General features: G+C 36.1%; 1 protein-coding gene across 8 annotated transcripts in view; it reads left to right on the forward strand.

Moving 5' to 3' along the window:
- Window positions 1-18,836, forward strand: part of Tanc2 (tetratricopeptide repeat, ankyrin repeat and coiled-coil containing 2) — a 467,438-nt gene that overhangs the window by 430,458 nt on the left and 18,144 nt on the right. For all 8 annotated transcript variants that reach the window (XM_046460981.2, XM_046460989.2, XM_058584913.1 and 5 more), the window contains 3 exons: window positions 8,429-8,522; window positions 14,919-15,052; window positions 16,051-16,174. In XM_046460981.2, the coding sequence (XP_046316937.1) occupies window positions 8,429-8,522; window positions 14,919-15,052; window positions 16,051-16,174 (352 nt within the window). The remainder of the gene's footprint in view (window positions 1-8,428; window positions 8,523-14,918; window positions 15,053-16,050; window positions 16,175-18,836) is intronic.

Below are 18,836 nucleotides of genomic sequence, written 5' to 3' on the forward strand. Positions count from 1 at the left end.
ACCTCAGAACCATTTGCTGACACTTCCCTCATAGAGCTGCAGAAGCTAAACCCTGAGAATGCACTCAACTGGTCCAAATGGACAAAACACCAACTGACAGAACATCCTAATCCATTTCACCCCATACTTGTAAGAAGGGAAACTCAGTCTTCTATCAAACAGCTTCAGTCTTAGGCCACTCCATTTGGCAGCTCAGAGAGTGTTTTAGTCAGCTTTTTCACATCTGTGATTAAAAGACCTGATCACAACAATTTTAGAGGAGTAAAAGTTTATTTGGGGGCTCACAGTTTCAGAGGTCTCAGTCCATGGATAGGTGGCTTCATTCCTCAGGGCCCAAGGTGAGGCAGGACATCATGGCAGAAGAATGCGGCAGAGGAAAGCAGCTTACATGATGATCAGAAAGCACAGAAGAGATCTCTGCTTGCCAGATACAGATATATATACCCTAAAGTCACACCCCCAATGCCCACCTCCTCCACCCACACCCTACCTACCTTTATTTACCACTCAATCCCATAGGTGATTAGTTCACTGATTGGTTAAGGCTCTTGTAACTCCATCATTTCTTCTCTGAACTTTCTTGCATTGTTTCACAAGTGAACTTTTGGGGAACACCACATCCAAACCATAACAGAGAGCAACATACAAACATCCCCTGCTCTCTCTATCAGTACATAACTCAAGAAGAATTCGAAAGAAAGACTGTTGGACATAGACAGTAACTCTCTAATCTGGTCAACTATTTTGACCTCCTCAGTGGAGAAGTTTCCTTCATTCTTCACTGATTTGGGATTTTTTTTTTTAATTTTTTAATTTTTTTTATTCTTTGTGGAGGGGGAGTATGTGTACATATGTATGAATTCTAACTGTGCTGATTAACTCAGGGACATACACAAATACACTTATAAGTTCTCTTTTTCTCATGCTTAGCATTTTTAATGCAATTGTTTTTTTCCTAGCAGTGTCTTCTGAGGTTCGGGTTTTTGAATGTATATTTTGGTTTGGCTTTGCATTATTTTCATGTGTTTGCTTTGTTTCTCTTTCTCTCTTTTGCCAACCACCAAATTCTGTTCTCTCTCCCAATACCTTCCTTCTTTTTTTCCCCTCCTTTTGTATAAACATCACCTGCTACGTCTCTTCTTCATTCTCTCTGTTCACTTTTTTAAATTATAAAATCTTTTCTAACTTCCTAACACATTTCCTTTTCTCCTAATTTTAAAATTTACTGTATTTTTACTGTCTTTCAGAATTGATTGGTTTATATGACTCCTATCCCATCATTATTGCTAATACAATTATTACTGCTGTGGATGATATAATTGTATCTGCTGTTTGCTTTAAAGCCAGATCAAGTTCATGGTTATTGTTTTTATTGTTGACAATTGCTGAACCTTTTCCTATTTATTGGTTAATTTCTGTTGAAGATATAGGAACTGCATATTTACTTTAACACTGTGTGTTGTTTGTTGTTTGCAACAGTTGTTACTATTGTTTATTTTGCCCCATTCTGTGAGGTGCTGAGAACCCTTAGGGATGCTAAAAGTTCACAGGTTAGATACTCTACTGCTGAATTGCAAGTTCCTGACATTACTCCAACTCAAAAATTGAGTAGACAAAAGCCCCAAACCAACAACAAAGATCCAAGGAGGAACAATCAGAGAGGAAACTCAGGTCCCACCTTTTAGGATCCCGCATACATCAAAAACAGAGAGAAGTCCCAGAACAAATAAGATAATTACATACAAAAGGACACATACAAAAAAAGAGGTAAGGGAATCCACTTCAATTGATGCACAAGTCCAAGACCTCTGAAAACAGAAGAGAACAGGAGAAAAAAATCTCCCCCCAAAATTCACAATCCCCCAACAAAGAATCCTACTGATAGCAAAGTGGATGAAAGCCCAGAGAAAGATTATAAAAAACTGATTAATAAAAAATGTTCAGTGAACTAAAAGATCTAAGGAAGGAATTAAGAGAGCAGTTACAGGAGATGAAAGACCACTTTAATGAAGAAATAGAAATAGTGAAAAGAAATCAAGCAGAACTCCTAGAAATGAGAGAGACAGCCAATAAAATTAAAAACTCACTTGACAGCATCACTAACAAATTAAATTATGTAGAAAATAGAATCTCATCCCTTGAAGACTGAACTTCATACAGGCTACCGTGAGTACACAGAAAAGCAATAAAGGGAAAAAATTATAGAATATGACCAGAATATACAAGAACTCTGGGACAACTTTAAAAGACCAAACCTGAGAATCATGGGATAGACAAGAACATGGAGATATTAAAGGCATAAAGAAATTTCCAATGAAGTAGTTAAACTTTTCTCATATCAGAAACAAGATAGACATCCACATACATGAGTCTTACAGGACCCCAAATAGACCTAGTCAAATAAGAAGCTCACCAGGACATATCATAATCAAAATTGCTAACATAGAAAATAAGGAAAGAATATTAAAGGCTATAAGAGAGAAACATCTGGTCACACTTAGAAGCAAACCAATAAGGCTATGTCTGATTTATCAGCTCCGACGCTGAAAACAAGGAGGGCCTGGAATAAGATATTCCAAGCCCTAAGAGAAGACAGCTCCCAGCCAAGGTTACTATACCCAGCAAAGCTCAGTTTCAAATTTGAGGGGGAAATAAAAACTTTCCACAAGAATAAACTAAAAGAATTTATGAGCATCAATCCAGCACTACAAAAAAAATAACTCAAAGATAAACTGCACACAGAAGAACTAAAAAACAATTCCCAAAGCTCCCCAACAGAGGAAGTTCAATAGAAGAATAATCCACTAAATGAGAATCAAGACAAGATAATATATAGCAAAAAAAAAAAAAAAAAAAACACAAAATAGCAGGAAACCACAAACACATATCCATACTAATGCTGAATGTTAATAATCTCAAGTCACCAATTAAGACACAGATCGGCAGAATGGATCAAAAACAAGATTCAACAATATACTGTTACAAGAGATTCATAGGCAAAGACATCCACAGGCTAAAGGTAAAAGGAAGACCAAAAATATTCCACGTCTATGGTCAAAAAAAAGCAGGAGTAGCTGTTCTCAGACAAAGCAGATTTCAAGCAAAAATTAATCAGAAGAGACAAAGAAGGCCACTACACCCTAGTAAAAGGAACAGTCAAAAAAGAAGATATAACAATAGTAAAAATTTATGCCCCCAATGTCAGTGCACCCAATTTCATGGAAAAATACTCCATGACATTAAGTCTCACATACCCCAACACCATAATATTGGGTGATTTAAATATACACTTCTCACCTATAGATAGGTCATCAAAACAAAATCAATAAAGATATTTTCAACCTAAACACTATGAATCAAATGGACCTAATGGACATATACAGAATGTTCCACCCCAAAACAGCTGAATTTACCTTCTCAGCTACATGGAACTTTTTCCAAAACAGATCATATTCTAGACCACAAAACAAATCATATATATACACACACACACATACATACATACACACACACATATATATATGATATATGTGTATAGGTGTGTGTGTGTGTGTGTGTGTGTATATATATATATATATATATATATATATATATATATATATTTCCCATCAGAGCATAATAGAATGAAGCTAGAAATCAACAGCAAGAAAAATAATAGAATCCATATTAAACACATGGAGATTGAACAATACTCTTTTTAATGAAGAATGGATCAAAGATGAAATAAAAGTAAAGGGCTGGAGCTGGGGCTCAGTGGTAGAGTGCTCACCTAGCATGTGTGAGGCCCTGGGTTCAATCCTCAGCACCACATAAAAATAAATAAAAAATAAAGGCGTTGTGTCCAACTACATCTAAAATTTTAAAGAAAGAAGAAGAAGAAAGAAAAGTAGAAATCAAGAAATTCTTAGAAATGAATGAGAACAGAGATACAACATATCAAAATCTCTGGGACAGTATGAAAGCAGTTCTAAGAGGAAAATTTACAGTAACTGTGTAACTACATTAAAAAACTAGAGAATCCCAAATAAATAAGCTTATGCTCGACTTCAAGGCCTTAAAAAAAGAACAAAATAATCCCAAATTCAGTAGAATCAAAAAAGAATTAAGATCAGAACCAAAATCAAAGAAAGTGAGAATTAGAAAACAATACACAGGATCAATGTAATGAGTAGTTGGTTCTTTGAAAAGATAAGAATGACAAATTCTTAGCCAAACTAACCAAAAGAACGAGTAAGAAGAGAAATCAATAAGATCAGAGGTGAAAAAGGAGATATCATCCCAGACCCTCTGAAATTCAGAGAATTACCAGAACTTACTTTGAAAATTTATACTCCAATAAACTGGAAAATCTGAAAGACATGGCCAGATTTCTTGACACATATGACCTGCCCAAACTAATCAGGAAGATATTAAAAAAAAAAAACTAAACAGACTAATATCAAATAATGATATCAAAACCACAATTAAAAACTTTCCAAAAAAAAAAAGAAAAGCCTAGGACTTGATGGATTCTTACCTGAGTTCTACCAGATCTTTACAAAAGAACTAACACCAGTTTTTCTCAAATTATTCCATGAAATTGAAAGAAAGGAAACACTCCCAAATACATTTTATGAAGCCAGTATAACCCTAATACCAAAACCAAAATGCATCAAGGAAAGAAAACTACAGACCAAAATCCCTGATGAGTATAGATGCAATAATTCAATTATATGCAGTATAATCAAATGGGTTTCGTTCCAGGGGTGCAAGGTTGGTTCAACATACACAAATCAATGTATATAATTCATCTTTTAAACAGAATTAAGGGCAAAAATCACATGATCATCTCAATAGATGCAGAAAAGGCCTTGATAAAACCCAACATTCATTCATATTTAAAAATACTGGAGAAGCTAGGGATCAAAGGGACTTCCATCAACATCATATGACATAATATCATAGGCCATATGACAAATCCCAAAGCCAGCATCATATGGATGGAGAAAAACTAAAAGCATTTTCTCTAAAATCAGGAACAAGAAAAGGTGACAAGGCTATCCACTCTTACCATTCCTATTCAATATAGTCCTTGGAACGTTAGCTAAAGTAATCAGGCAAGAAAAGGAAATTAAAGGGTTACAAATAGAAAAAGAAGTAGTCAGACTATCTCTGTTTGCCAATGACATGATCCTATATCTAGAAGACCAAAAAACTCTATCAGAAGATTTCTAGAGCTTATAAATGAGTTCAGCAAAGCAGCAGGATATAAGATCAACACACATAGATAAACATTTTACTATACTCCCAACAGTAATTCAGCCAAGAAAGAAATCAGGTAAACCATCTCATTCACAGTAACCACAAAAATAAATAAATAAGTAAATACTTGGGAATTAATCTAACCAAGGAGGTAGAAGAAGGAAAATTATAAAACACTGAAGAAAGAAATTGAAGAAGACCTTAAAAATAGAATGACATCTCCTATTCTTGGATAGACAGAATCAATATTGTTAAAATGACCATACTACCAAAAGCAGTACACAGATTCAGTGAAATCCCCATCAAAATACCAATGACATTCTTCACAGAATTAAAAAAAATATATTCTTAGGGGCTGGAGTTGTGGTTCAGCAGTAGAGCGCTTGCCTAGCACGTGTGAGGCCCTGGGTTCAATCCTCAGTAACACGTAAAAATAAGTAAAATAAAGGTATTGTGTCCAACTACAACTAAAAAATAAATATTAAAAAATTCTTAAATTCATTTGGAAGAATAAGATCGAAAATTATCATAGTACAGCAATAAAGCCACATCAATGTTTATAACTGCATGACTCACAATAGCTAAATTATAGAACCAACCCAGATGCTTATCAATAGATGAATGGATTAAGAAATTGTGAGATATATATATATATACACACATACACACATATTAAGAAATTGTGATATGGCTGAGGATGTGGCTCAAGCGGTAGCACGCTCGCCTGGCATGCGTGCGGCCCGGGTTCGATCCTCAGTACCACATACCAACGAAGATGTTGTGTCCGCCGAAAACTAAAAAATAAATAAATAAAATAACTATTAAAAAAAAAAGAAATTGTGATATATATATATATATGTGTGTGTGTGTATATATATATATGTATATGTGCACATATTAAATGAAATCAGCCAAACTCAGAACTCAAAGGTTGAATATTTTCTCTCATATGCGGAAGCTAGAGTAAAATAAAGGAAAGCAGGGAGGAGGGATACGCTAACATAAAGAACCAATCAAATATAAATGAGTAGAAAGCAAAAGGAGGTCTAGTAGAGTACAGGAAGGAGAATGGGAGAGAGGAAGGAGGATGGGAGGAAAAGGGAGGCATCATGAACTGAAATAGAATTCCATGCATGTATGAGTTTGTTGGGATGAACCCAGCTACTATGTATAGCTGTAAAGCTCTAATAAAAGAAATGCAAATTAAAACTACAATGAGATTTCATCTCACTCCAGTCAGAATGGCAATTATCAAGAATATATGCAATAGTAAGTGTTGGTGAGGATGTGGAAAAAGAGATTCACTCATATATTTCTGGTGGGACTGCAAATTGGAGTAACCACTATGGAAAGCAGTATGGTCATTTCTCAGAAAACTTGGAATGGAACTACCATTTGACCCAGCTATCCCACTCCTCAGTTTATACTCAAAGGACTTAAAATCAGCATAGTACAGTGACGAAGCCACATCAATGTTTATAACAGCTCAATTCACAATAGCTAAGCAATGGAACCAACCCCAGGTGCTCTTCAGCAGATGAATGGATAAAGAAAATTTGGTACAAATATGCGGATACTGATTCACAGTAGGTGGCAAGAGGCGGGGGAATGGAAGCACACCAGATTGGACAAAGGGGAATGAGGGGAGTGAAGAGGGATGGTTACAGAAAAGACAGTAGAATGAACCAAACATAAATTTCCTATGTTCATATATGAATACATGACCAGTGTAACTCCACATCATGTAAACCATAAGAATGAGAAGTTATACTCCATGTATGTATATGTCAAAATACATCCTACTGTCATACATTATAACTAAAAAAAAAGAAGAAAATGCCAAAGGCATACTTTATGATTTAAAAAAAGCTCTAATAAATAGTAAATATTACTGATCTAAATGTGTCACATACTTTTTACAAATACTTATGATATACTCAATACTCCTAATTGAATGCTTTTTGTTGATTTTTTTGCCAAATTTGCATCTGCAGCTATCCAGTATTTGCAACCTAATCATGATTTGACAAATGGAGATGCATCTCAATTTGTTAACTCTTTTACCAATAACTTCACTGTCATTAAATCTGATATGGGATCTATTGTTAAACTACTCCTCTTCATATAAATTATATTGCTTAAACTGAAACTTCTTTCAGCTTTAACTCTAACTCAAACACTAATTTGTAACATTTGCCAATTTCCAGCATGTAAATATTCCCACCATGGCCAATTTCAAGTTACCAATGTGATACTGCTGAATACAAAGGTGGAAAGAGGTGCACAGTAAATATAAATAACCTCAAGAGGATAGATAATAATAAGATGTAATTCAATAGGAAGTTATGAGAATTGAGGGTTTTTATGTTTGGTTTGGTTTGATGGTTGTTTATGCAATGCTGGAGATCAAACCCAGGGCCTCTCACATGCTAAACAAGTGCTGTACCACTGAACTACAGCACTAGCTCCAGGTTTAAGTATACTTTGACCTTTGTTTTTATTTGTTTTATTTAATTTTTAACAAATGAGTGGCTTTGCTTAACAACCAGCTTGCAAAATTCCTGAAAATTCAACAATAAGCTCTCATGGACCACTACAGACCATCACCACATCACTGCATAGGATGCTTCAGTGAAACAGCTACCCTGTTGGCTGATGTGGTATGTCACCAAGAGAATATTAAGTAAAACCAAAAATTGTATTATCTATGGAAGGTTTTTTTTAGCACTCTATACAATCAAATTCCTGGAAATAGGGCTATCTCATTTTTTTGTGGTTAGTAGCGATCTCTTTTAGTAGACCCAAACTGTTCTTATGCTTCTGAGAGGAAGAAGGATGATAATCACTCTGCTCTGAAGAAATACAAGTCTTTAATTTTCTCCATTTTGGTGTTATTGGGGAAATAAGGTTCTGTTTCTTTAACTTAAACAGAAAGAATATGTATTTTTAAAATCATATGCTACATAAGTGAATTATATTCAAGAGAAACATGAACTGTACATGGTAGGACAGATGCTAATCAGGGCAGTTTAGGGTTTCTACACAAGGGCAGTTGATTTGGATTCTTCTTGTATGCAAGAGATTTAGTGGTACTTGGATGATCCTGCCATCTTCAAAACCTCACAGGCTAGTGTCAGTAATATAGTTTTCCACCTGAAGTTTGAGCTGATACAACTTCTTGTTTCAGATTGTCTCCTACCTACTTGATCTTCCAGAAAAAGATGAAGAAGAAGTAGAGCGAGCACAGATCAACAGCTTTGACAGTCTCTGGGGAGAGACAGGTACTTCTAATAGATATTGCTTGTTTCTCTCATGAATGTGTTATGTTTGTGTGGACAGATGCCCGCAGCTACAGCTTATCCATACCCTTATTTCTTCTTTGGCATACCTTTGGCACATCACTGTCTTATGATTTTTGTGTTAGAGACCTATTCAGCCCAAGTAAAAAAGTCAGTCTTCTTTTTCTTTCTTTCAGTCCTCTTTCCCTTTGGGTTCTCCATACCATTAGCACTTCCAAACAAAACATTTTCCCACTCTTGTTTCCAAATATTTTTAGAAGACTAAAAGTTTATTTTCAGTGTTCCAACATGAGCAAAAGATGATTGTGGAATTTCTCTTTTTTATTTGATCCTTGTAGTTCTTCCACCAAAATGATTCTCTTCACCTGCAATTGTAAACCAGAAGATTACTTATTTATCGATTCCTGGCTTAGTTGTTACCATGGTACAGTGATATCTGACACACTTAAACTTTATGTTATAAGTAAAGTTGCCCTGTAAGGCCCAACTCCGTGCATTTCTTCTTAGCATATTGCAAAGCAACTTCTTTATCACTTGATACTTACTATACAAACAGAAGCCTCTTCCTTGTGGCCTTTGCAGGAAATGATTGTTATCTTTCCACCAAATCTAAACTGGAGCATCTGAAGAAACATTAGTAACCCTTGATGTGTTTTTGTGAAACCAGGGCAAGGAAGATGGTAGCATAGCCACAGATATGTGTCATATTTGCCAGGAGAAAAAGACCAAAATTGATATTAGGCCATTTATTTTGCTCAACAAGAAGGGGTATACATTTTGGTTGTTAAAAATAAGAGAAGATTCTTGAACTTATTAAACATTTATATCAACCTATTGAATTGTAATGTTTCTTCCCATGGTAAAATTTCATGTAGATTTCATGACTTTTTTAAGTAGTCATCATGTGGAATGGTCCAAAGCTTAGGAATTTTCTTCTCAAACAATCCCTTCCTCTGTAAGAGCCAAAAGGAACAGATGCCAGGCAGCTGCAGCTTAAGAGCCCATGACAAATTAAGGGAAAATGTGCATCTGGAAACAGCTGCTATCTCGGAAAACAACCCCGCCCCTATGGGAGCCAGAGTACAGGCTGAGGGAAACGAACTGGCCAGGACAGCAGCAGTTCTGGAGTATTCATATGTGAACTAGAGCTATAGAAAAGACCTGTTGGTTTACTTTTCCTGTCAACACAACCTTCCCCAGTACAGTATTGCCGTAGCTCCCAGTAGACCCCTTAATGCCAAGGGCACAGGCGTATAAACCACCGAGATTGGCAAAAAAGTCATGGTTCAGTGGTGATAATGATAGAAACCATAAGGCTCATAGTCACAGTGATCAATGTCACACACATGCTAGTGAAAGAAATTCTCAAAAAAGTTCAAGGCCATGAACTAAATGGAAGTCTTATTTTTATTGATAGGAATTTACTAGAATAAAACTTTATGGCCTCAGAATTTTAAAAAGTTTTTTGCACTTAAAGTATACAGAGATTTTTATATAAAAGTCAAAACTTCATATCAGTTTGCTTATAATCAGAATTGTGTTTAACTTGGTATTTGTATGCAATAATTTCAGTATTAGAAACAGAAAATGCTATTTAAATACAAGTTGAAATGAAATGTATTTGTAATATAATTTTTAGATATAATTTTAAAAACATTTGATTTCAAAAAATTTCCTGGAAAAAAAAATATTGTCATTGCTTTATGAAAGTGACCCTAAAACTCACTCATCACTAATATAGATGGACTTTAAGCTGCTTTTATGTCTACACAGAGAAGTTTACAAAGAATGCATTTTCCTTTCTAACAGCACATAATCATTTAATATTTATAATGACCCACTGAATTGTGATGTTTCCTCCAGTGGCCAAATCATATATATGTTTCTGTATATAAGACTGGTCTGTTACCTGCAGCTAGCTAGTGGGATCACCAACCCTGCAACCCTGACCTGAGAGAGAAAATTTTTATCTAAGGAAAATATAATGGTCATGATGTTCCCAACAATCTATATCATTTACTATATCAAATCTAGGATACTACAAACTATAAGAAACTATGTAAGTATTATTTTATATGCCACTATAAAAATAAAAAGTTCTGCTAATTATACTAATACTATTCTTTATTATCATATCAATTGCAATATGCAGCCTCATTTCAGAAATATTAAGATTAGATGGAAGTGAATCTTAGGCTCAATTAAATACGCTTAACATAATAAGATATTGAGATATAATTTTTCATGTATCACATTTTCTAAGAGCAGATCACTAGAGTATCCTGGTTACTTTTGTCCTCTTTTGTAGCTCTTAATACTTCTATAGATATAATTTTACATCCAGCTTTTTCCATCTTGTCAACCCCCTCCCATCCCATAGTTTTCACAGACTTATGGAACAACAACAAAAAAATCAAGAAGATGACAAGGTTGTCCCATCACCTTATGTTAGGGGCACAGACCAGGACCAGCATTAAGAGCTTCTAACAATTCTAGAAGCCAGCTCTGAAAATCATTACCCAAAAGAAGCCAGAGTTCACAAATTTAATCAGATTCCTTTCATTTCTGCCTTTCTCATTTTTGCCTATATTATCACAGCTACCTCCTAACCAGGGTGCTCCTAACCGATCTTCCTGCCTCTAGCCTCACCCTTTTGTGATTTTTCTCACAGACTTCAGGTACAGGGGTCCTCAGCCATCATCTGTTTATGTCACTTGTTACTTCCCTGCTTACTGACATTTGTTAAATACTTTTAGAATTAAGTTCTTCAAGGTAGCATACAAAGACTGGCCATTATCTCCAGACTTATCTACTTGTCTTCTCCAGTAGTTCTGATAATAAACATGTCATTCCCCACCTAGTGCCTTTACATACTCCTTTGACTCTGGGCCTCGCTGCCTTGTCCTTGTATACCTATAAGACTCCTAGTTAACTTTTATCATCTAGCTCAGATTGTCCTATCTTCCTGGAGGCCTTCTCAATACGTATTCCTCTGTGCCACCTCCATACCATGGACATATCTCTGTTGTGCTTATCACACTGTACAGTAATGTATTTTCTTTCTGGACCATGAGTTCCTTGAGAACAAATAGCTCAATCAATGTTTAATTAATGTGATTTTGAATAGTAGTATTCAGTTTATGTCTCCCCAACCACCTTCTCTCATTAATCATACATGCTGTACTCTTTCAAGGTTGAAAATAGGAAAAAAGAGTCATTTGCTTCTCTGTATTCTATTTACTGTCAGCATCCCATCCAAGCAGACTTTGGCTATTTCCTCCAACTCTGAGCTGCATCCTGTCAACTTCTTCAAACCCCTTGTATGTTTCCCTTTGAAAAAAGCCCATTTATGTCAGATAATCTCATCAGATGCTGACCAGCTAGGGAACAAATTCTGTTTCTGGTCTCCTAGGAAGGGATTTTGTTCCTAACTGCTATGTTTGTTCTAAGAATCAATTTGTTTTACAGACCTGGCTTTACCTTAATCTCCTTTCTCTCAAAATTCTAACAGTTTTTGATAGGACTCATAAAACCCAGCCAAAGCAACTCCTTGCTCTTGGATTTTGAAAAGTTCAGACTCCATTTTACATAGTTATATGTTGTTTTGAGATGAAATTGGCCAGCTGTGTTAATAACCATGTCTAGCTATCAGCTGAAGGTTATTGCCAAATGACATCATATCCTAAGCAACAGAGATGATACAAAAAAAAAAAAAAAAAAGACCAAATGGAACATTGCCTCTCATAAAAATGCATTATTTGATAGAGAGAAATGGGTCAACCAGAGTAATAAAATTCTTAAAATAGACAGTATAACTTTACAGACGGGCACTGGCTGTGAATATTCACATGTATTTTCTGAGCTAGCAACATTAGTGAGAGGTTTGATTCTGAACTATTGTCTGTTTTCTCCAGGGTGCTCTAAATTATTTTTGTGGTAAAGATTCTTTGACCCCCACACATAGGTTTGCTGCAACCCTGTAACCTAGTAGCTAACTTTAAATGGGGTCAGAACCTGGGAATGGTTTGTTTTATGTTCCAACAAGATGATTCTTTTTGTTTTTATTTGTTTGTCTGTTTTTTTTGTTGTTGTTGTTGTTTTAACCAGGAATTGAATCCAGGGGGACTTAACCACTGAACCACATTTCCAGCCCTTTTTTATATTTTCATTTAGGGTCTCACTGACTTGCTTAGGACCTTGCTACATTGTTGAGGCTGGCTTTGAACTCTGGATCCTCCTGCTCAGCCTCCCAAACCACTGGGATTACAGGCATGAGCCACTGCTCCCAGCACAAGATGATTCTTACGATGCCTAACCTATGTCTATCCCAGTAAAATTCTTAAACTACTCTTGTGTTCTCACCAACATACAATTTCAAATTTCTTGTTAGAAATTTGAACTTGAAAGAGAGAAGATCACTTGGATTTAAAGATCCAGAAACAAAACTTCTTTGTAAAGTCAGTAATTATAGCCATTAACTCTTGTTAATCCAACAAGGCTTGGAAGTGATTACCTCAGATAGAACCAAGCTTCTGCCCTGCCATGAGGAACTGAATGAGAAATGCTAATGTCAAGAGTTCCAAAATAAAATTGAAAATAAACCATAAGGCAAACCATAGATCTGGTTTGACTGTGTACATTTTCAAAAATTGCCACATTTTCCTTCATAAGCCCCATCTTATTTGGGGGAAAGGAAGGATTACTTGAAGGTTTATCTTCATGGAAATTATAGATAGTTTTAATTTTGCATATGGTGCAATTGTGGGTAAATAACAATCCTAAAGACAAAAATGCCATAATTTGCACTTCAGTGGAAAAAAATACAAATGACCATTTGATTTGAATTTCAGTGGCTTCTCTGATTGCAACATTTACAAACTGAAATGTTTGCACCTGCCAAATGTTATCATTTTCTGATCTGTCATTGGAATAGGTGACCATAATAAAGGAAGGACCTGTTTGTTACCTGCTACATCCATTTCCCAGTTCAATTTGGGGAAAATTTTTTTCTGTCCTCTTTCTTTAAAATTAAGCATAAAATCCTCCCTACCCTTCATTCATTCTTTAAAACAATAAACATATGCATTTTAAATTCCCTGCTTAAATGAAATAACTGTTAAGAGATGGACTTGGTATCTCTAAATTCTTGTTTCTGCTATTAAAACAGCACACTAAGAATGAAATTAGCACTCAGAGAATGTCTGCTGTATCAAAGATCACAAATAATGGACAATAGCATAAAAAGAATGTAAAAAAGTTTTCCTGCTATATCCTTTATACTCACAACAGCTATTTTTTGTCTGTGATTCCATTATTTTATATTCAGAAGAAAATGGCCATTGTCCCTCTTCTTTTCTCATCTTTAAGACCATTATTTTGAATGATCTGATCTTTTTGGAACTGGGAATGGAACCCACAGCCTTGTGAATGCTAGGCAAGTGCTCTATCACTGAGCGACATCCCCCGCCCTTTTTTATTTTTTAGTTTGAAACAAGTTCTCCCTAAGTTGCCTAGGTGACCTTGAACTTGCAATCCTCCTCTCCTGCCTCAGCCTTCTGAGTAGCTGGGATTACAGGTGTGCACCACCGCACCTGGCTGTCATTTGGATCTGCATGTAAAAATGTTTGCAAATATACAAGAAACTTCTGTCTCTATGAAAGAGTGAGAGAAACAAAGAAAAAACGACAATGAAAAACTGGCTCCAAGGCCCTTAAACTCTAATTCCTGACTTTGGTTCTTTGAGAGCTCAGAAGTAAAGGTTGGCCAGTGGTGGTTCCCATCCAATTCTAAAGAAGACTATCTCTGCCAAGTCCCTTCTCTCTATATTCCACTCATTCATAGGCTGGCAGGTTTTTAATTAGGACAAGAAACAAAAGAGAGGTAGGCTAAAGGCAAAGAAGATAATATGGGTAGGGAAAATGAAACTCAGTGAGTTTGATCAAAGGCGGTTTTTCAGTGGATTTATTATTATGGTTGTCCCCAGATATTGTGAGCCCATTTAAATTTTTTTAATTCAAACATTTCCTTCCTGGCTGGGCATGGTGGTGCTCAACTGTAACCCCAGCTACTTGGAAAGCTATGGCAGAGGATTGAAAATTCAAGGCCAGCCTCACCAACTTAGACCTTGTCTCCAAATAAAAAATAAAAAGTACTAGGGATGTAGCTCAGTGATAAAGAATCCCTAGAAAAGGGATCTTAGCTTCCTAGAAAAGGCAGCTAAAATCATTATTCTTGGAGGTAAGGTAGTAATTATATTGATCAAACAGTTACTGTGTTGCATAAAACAAATCATTTGGAAATGCCTTAATGCCATACTTGACAGTGAGGCCTGGAGAAGACAAGAACCACCTATCCTCAGTCTTTGTTCTCTGCCTTTAGCCCTGACAGCTGCAGCCGGAAGAGGCAAACTGGAGGTATGCCGTCTGCTCTTGGAGCAAGGCGCAGCAGTGGCCCAGCCAAACCGCCGAGGGGCAGTGCCCCTGTTCAGCACTGTTCGCCAGGGCCACTGGCAGGTAAGCAGGGAAGCTACTTGCAGCTTCTCAGGCCTTGGAGCCCTTATTCATAAATTTTGAGTTACCCAGCAGTTATCAGGTTTGAGAACTGGGCCTTTGTTCTTATGAATCTGCTTAATTAAGAAGGTGATAAAAAGTTAAAGTTCAAAGCAGTCATTGTGATCTAGATTGACTAACTACTTTTGTCCTGGCCATGCAGTGATCTCCTTCTCACACTTCACAGTAGTAACCAGTATATTGGAAAGTTCAGTTCTCAGCAGATCTCTGCTAAACCACTTACTCACAGGGTTTCAGACTTGGTAAAAGAAAGTGGTGGTATATGGAAATTCGAGTTATGTGATCTTCCCCACTGTTTGGATTCTAAATAAATGTTAATTTATATATTTAGGATGGAAAAGAAAGCTTCGTAATAATAATCTTTAGATATATATGAGTAGGAAAAAAAAGATTCTAAAAGCCAAACAGTGTAAAGAGCTATCAGAGGCACTTCAGTAGTCAGTTCAGAGTAAATATTCACTGCTACAAGCAGGCCTGCAGCCCCTAGAATAATAAATATAATAAATAAGAATAGAATAATAAATGTCAGTGCATTAATAAAATGCACTGACATAGGTAGTGATTTGTGTTGGAACTTCCATTTTGGGATTGTTCAGACTGCATTACATCTTGGCATATATATATATATATATATATATATATATATGTGTGTGTGTGTGTGTATATATATATATATATATATTTTTTTTTTACTTAATGGCTCAATCAGATATTCAGAGATGAAACTCTCATTCAGCTCTCCTTAAGAGAGTTAGAGATTAAATCACATTAGGACTGAATAGGTACTTATAAGAGGTTCTATTAGTAGAAAACTAATAGAATTTATAGAGGTGACTTACCTGTATAGCCATATAAGTTCACACACTTTAGGGAACAGTATGCATGCGTCTTCTCAATAGTTCTTTTTGGACCAATTGCTCCCTGTTTCTCTGCATTTACAGATTGTTGATCTTCTACTTACCCATGGAGCTGATGTCAACATGGCAGATAAGCAAGGTCGTACTCCCCTGATGATGGCTGCTTCTGAAGGCCATCTGGGAACTGTGGACTTTCTTCTTGCACAAGGTCAGTAATACGATGCCAGAGTTGAATGGTCAGTGCCCATAATAACTTAATGGACTCCTGATTTTCAGCAGTAGATTTCAGGAGATGTTAAGAATATTATTGGGGCTAGGGATAATAGCTCAGTTGGTAGAGTGCTTGCCTTGCAAGTGCAGTGCCTTGGGTTCAATCCCCAGCACCACACACACACAAAAAAAGAATGAATGAATGAATGAATGAATATTATTGGGCTGGGGTTGTGGCTCAGTGGTAGAGCACTTGCCTAGCACTGTGAGGCACTGGGTTCCATCCTCAGCACCACACAAAAATAAATTTAAAAAGGCATTGGGTCCATCTACAACTAAAAAAGAATTTTAAAAAGAATGAATGTTATTAATCCAATTGGTTAGAAAATGAAAAAGGCCATCTCCTGACCTCTTATATACAATGGAATCCCTCGAACCCTGATATTCATTGTTTCCTGTGACCTGAGGGATTTTTAAATTAACACATTCTGAACTCATTCAAATCAATTATCTCCAAACTTTTATTTGCTTTAATGTATTCTCAATAAACGTTCCTCTTCCAGGGGTTGTATTTTGACTTTATCTGTTCTGCACAACTAATATTTTTCTTGAATCCAAAAGAGCTAATAGTAGGACTCTGGTTGGGGAACCAGGATATTATAGGAGGTGGTCATTTATGAGCTCGATGAGCTTTTCCTCCTGTAGAGCTCCACCCTCATAAAGCATTTCAGGCTCCTGTGCAAAACAATGGTTGGTGATGATAGACCTCCACAGTAGAAAAAGGCTGGAGTCATTGGTGGTACTGCAGTGCCATCTGTGGGGCCTTATGAGCATTTGCACAAAGCAAGTGATAGAGCTAAAGCTGATTTCACCTCCACTGTTTAGTAAACTGGACTTATACATCTTTAATTATATCCACAAATCACCACATACTTTTCTTCAAGGAAAACAACTCCCAAAGAATTATTCCCAAGCTTTAGCAGCTGAGGTTAGTTGAATTAAGATAAAGACTGGTTTGCTTCTAAGATTTTAAACTTCAGCACAATCAGAGACTTATTGAATCTTCAGCTATATCCTTCAAGGAAGATCTTTTTATCACAGCCTCAGACTCAAAGCTGTGTCAGAATCAGAGAGTTAATCTTCCAGTATACACAGTGGCTCTCGCCTCCTTACTATAAGCCACCAAACAAGTCTGGCTTAATGATATCTTCTGTTGGGGAAAGGGGAGGCTGTGGGAACAGAGGGAGGGAATATGCCTAGATTCTCAAGATAAGAACATGGCAGGAATAAATGTTCCAGAGCAAACTATGTGCCCTGGAAAAGCAGAACCTCTTCAGCCACTGATAACCTCTGGATAGCATCAGTGCCTGCCACTGGCCAGTAGAAGTTCATTAGGCATGGATCTAAAGATTTGCTCTCCCTTTTCTTTCTCACTGAAGACATTCTGGTCTTTAAACTGATTCTCTTTGTTTTTCTCTTACACTTAATGAGAAGCTTTCACTAAGCCAACAATTTTGCATTTATTTAGCCTTCATTATTTGTAGAACACTATGTTAGGAACTATGAATGATTTTTTAATTAATAAACTTAATTTGTATCCTCAAAAGGTCTGTAATCTGGCAAAGAAGAGATAAAACAGAACTAGAAGGCAAAGAATCCTAAATGTTTTAATACAGGTAACTGAGTTAAAATAGGAAATATTTGAAATTTGAGTGGAGAAAAAAATATTCTCTATTTAGGGAGGGGGAGTAATGTGGAAGAAAGGCCAAGCAAGAAGTAATAGTGCAGAATAGTCTGGGAAAATACATAAGTTGTCTAGTGAAGTACATGAGGACTGCTGGGAAACAAAACTGGAAAGTTATATGGAAATAAATGGTAAAGGACCAGTTTAAAAGAATTTGGACTTAATTCTGAAGGAAATAGAGAGTCTTTAAAGATTTTTTAAAAGGTTGGGGTTGGGGTGTAGCTCCGTGGTAGAGCTCTTGCTCTAGATACAAGATCCTCCAGCACCAAAAAAGAAAAACCTTAAAGATATTGATGCCAGTACTATTCTTTCTTTAAAAAAAAATTACTCTGGCAGTAGTGTGAATAGTAAAATTTGATGTAGGAATGATACTGCTATTGTAATAGAATAGATGAAACATATGGAGGGCCTAATACAGGGACAGTCACTATCAAAATAGAACAAAAGGAACAAGTGCAATAAATATTTTGTATATAAAGACTTATTATCCAGGCCCAGTGGTGCACACCTATAATCCCAGCTACACAGGAGGCTGACGCAGGAGGATCCCAAATTTCAAGGCCAGCCTGGGCACCTTAGTGAAAACCTGTCTCAAAATAAAAAGGTATAGGAATATAATTCAGTGGCAGAGTGCTACCTAGCATGCATGAGGCCCTAAGCTTGATTGCAGAAAAAATTAAAAATCCTAATTAAATACAAGAAATAAGAAAGAAAGAAGGGTTGAAAATAACTCCAAAGTTGTAAAATCAGTGTTAGAACTTTAGATGGATGACAACTGTGATTTCATTAACTACTTTAGAAAAAAGAGAGAAGGAGAAGATTACAAATTGAATTTTGGAAGTATCAAACACTTTACAGATTTGTCGTGTATATATCCTTTTAATGTCTTAAATTCCAATTTTCCTTATTTTTATAA

The sequence above is a fragment of the Marmota monax genome, unplaced genomic scaffold (assembly GCF_021218885.2).
Source record: "Marmota monax isolate L192 unplaced genomic scaffold, Marmota_monax_Labrador192_F-V1.1 WCK01_AAM20220418_F8-fsc00319, whole genome shotgun sequence".
Classification (NCBI taxonomy): domain Eukaryota; kingdom Metazoa; phylum Chordata; class Mammalia; order Rodentia; family Sciuridae; genus Marmota; species Marmota monax.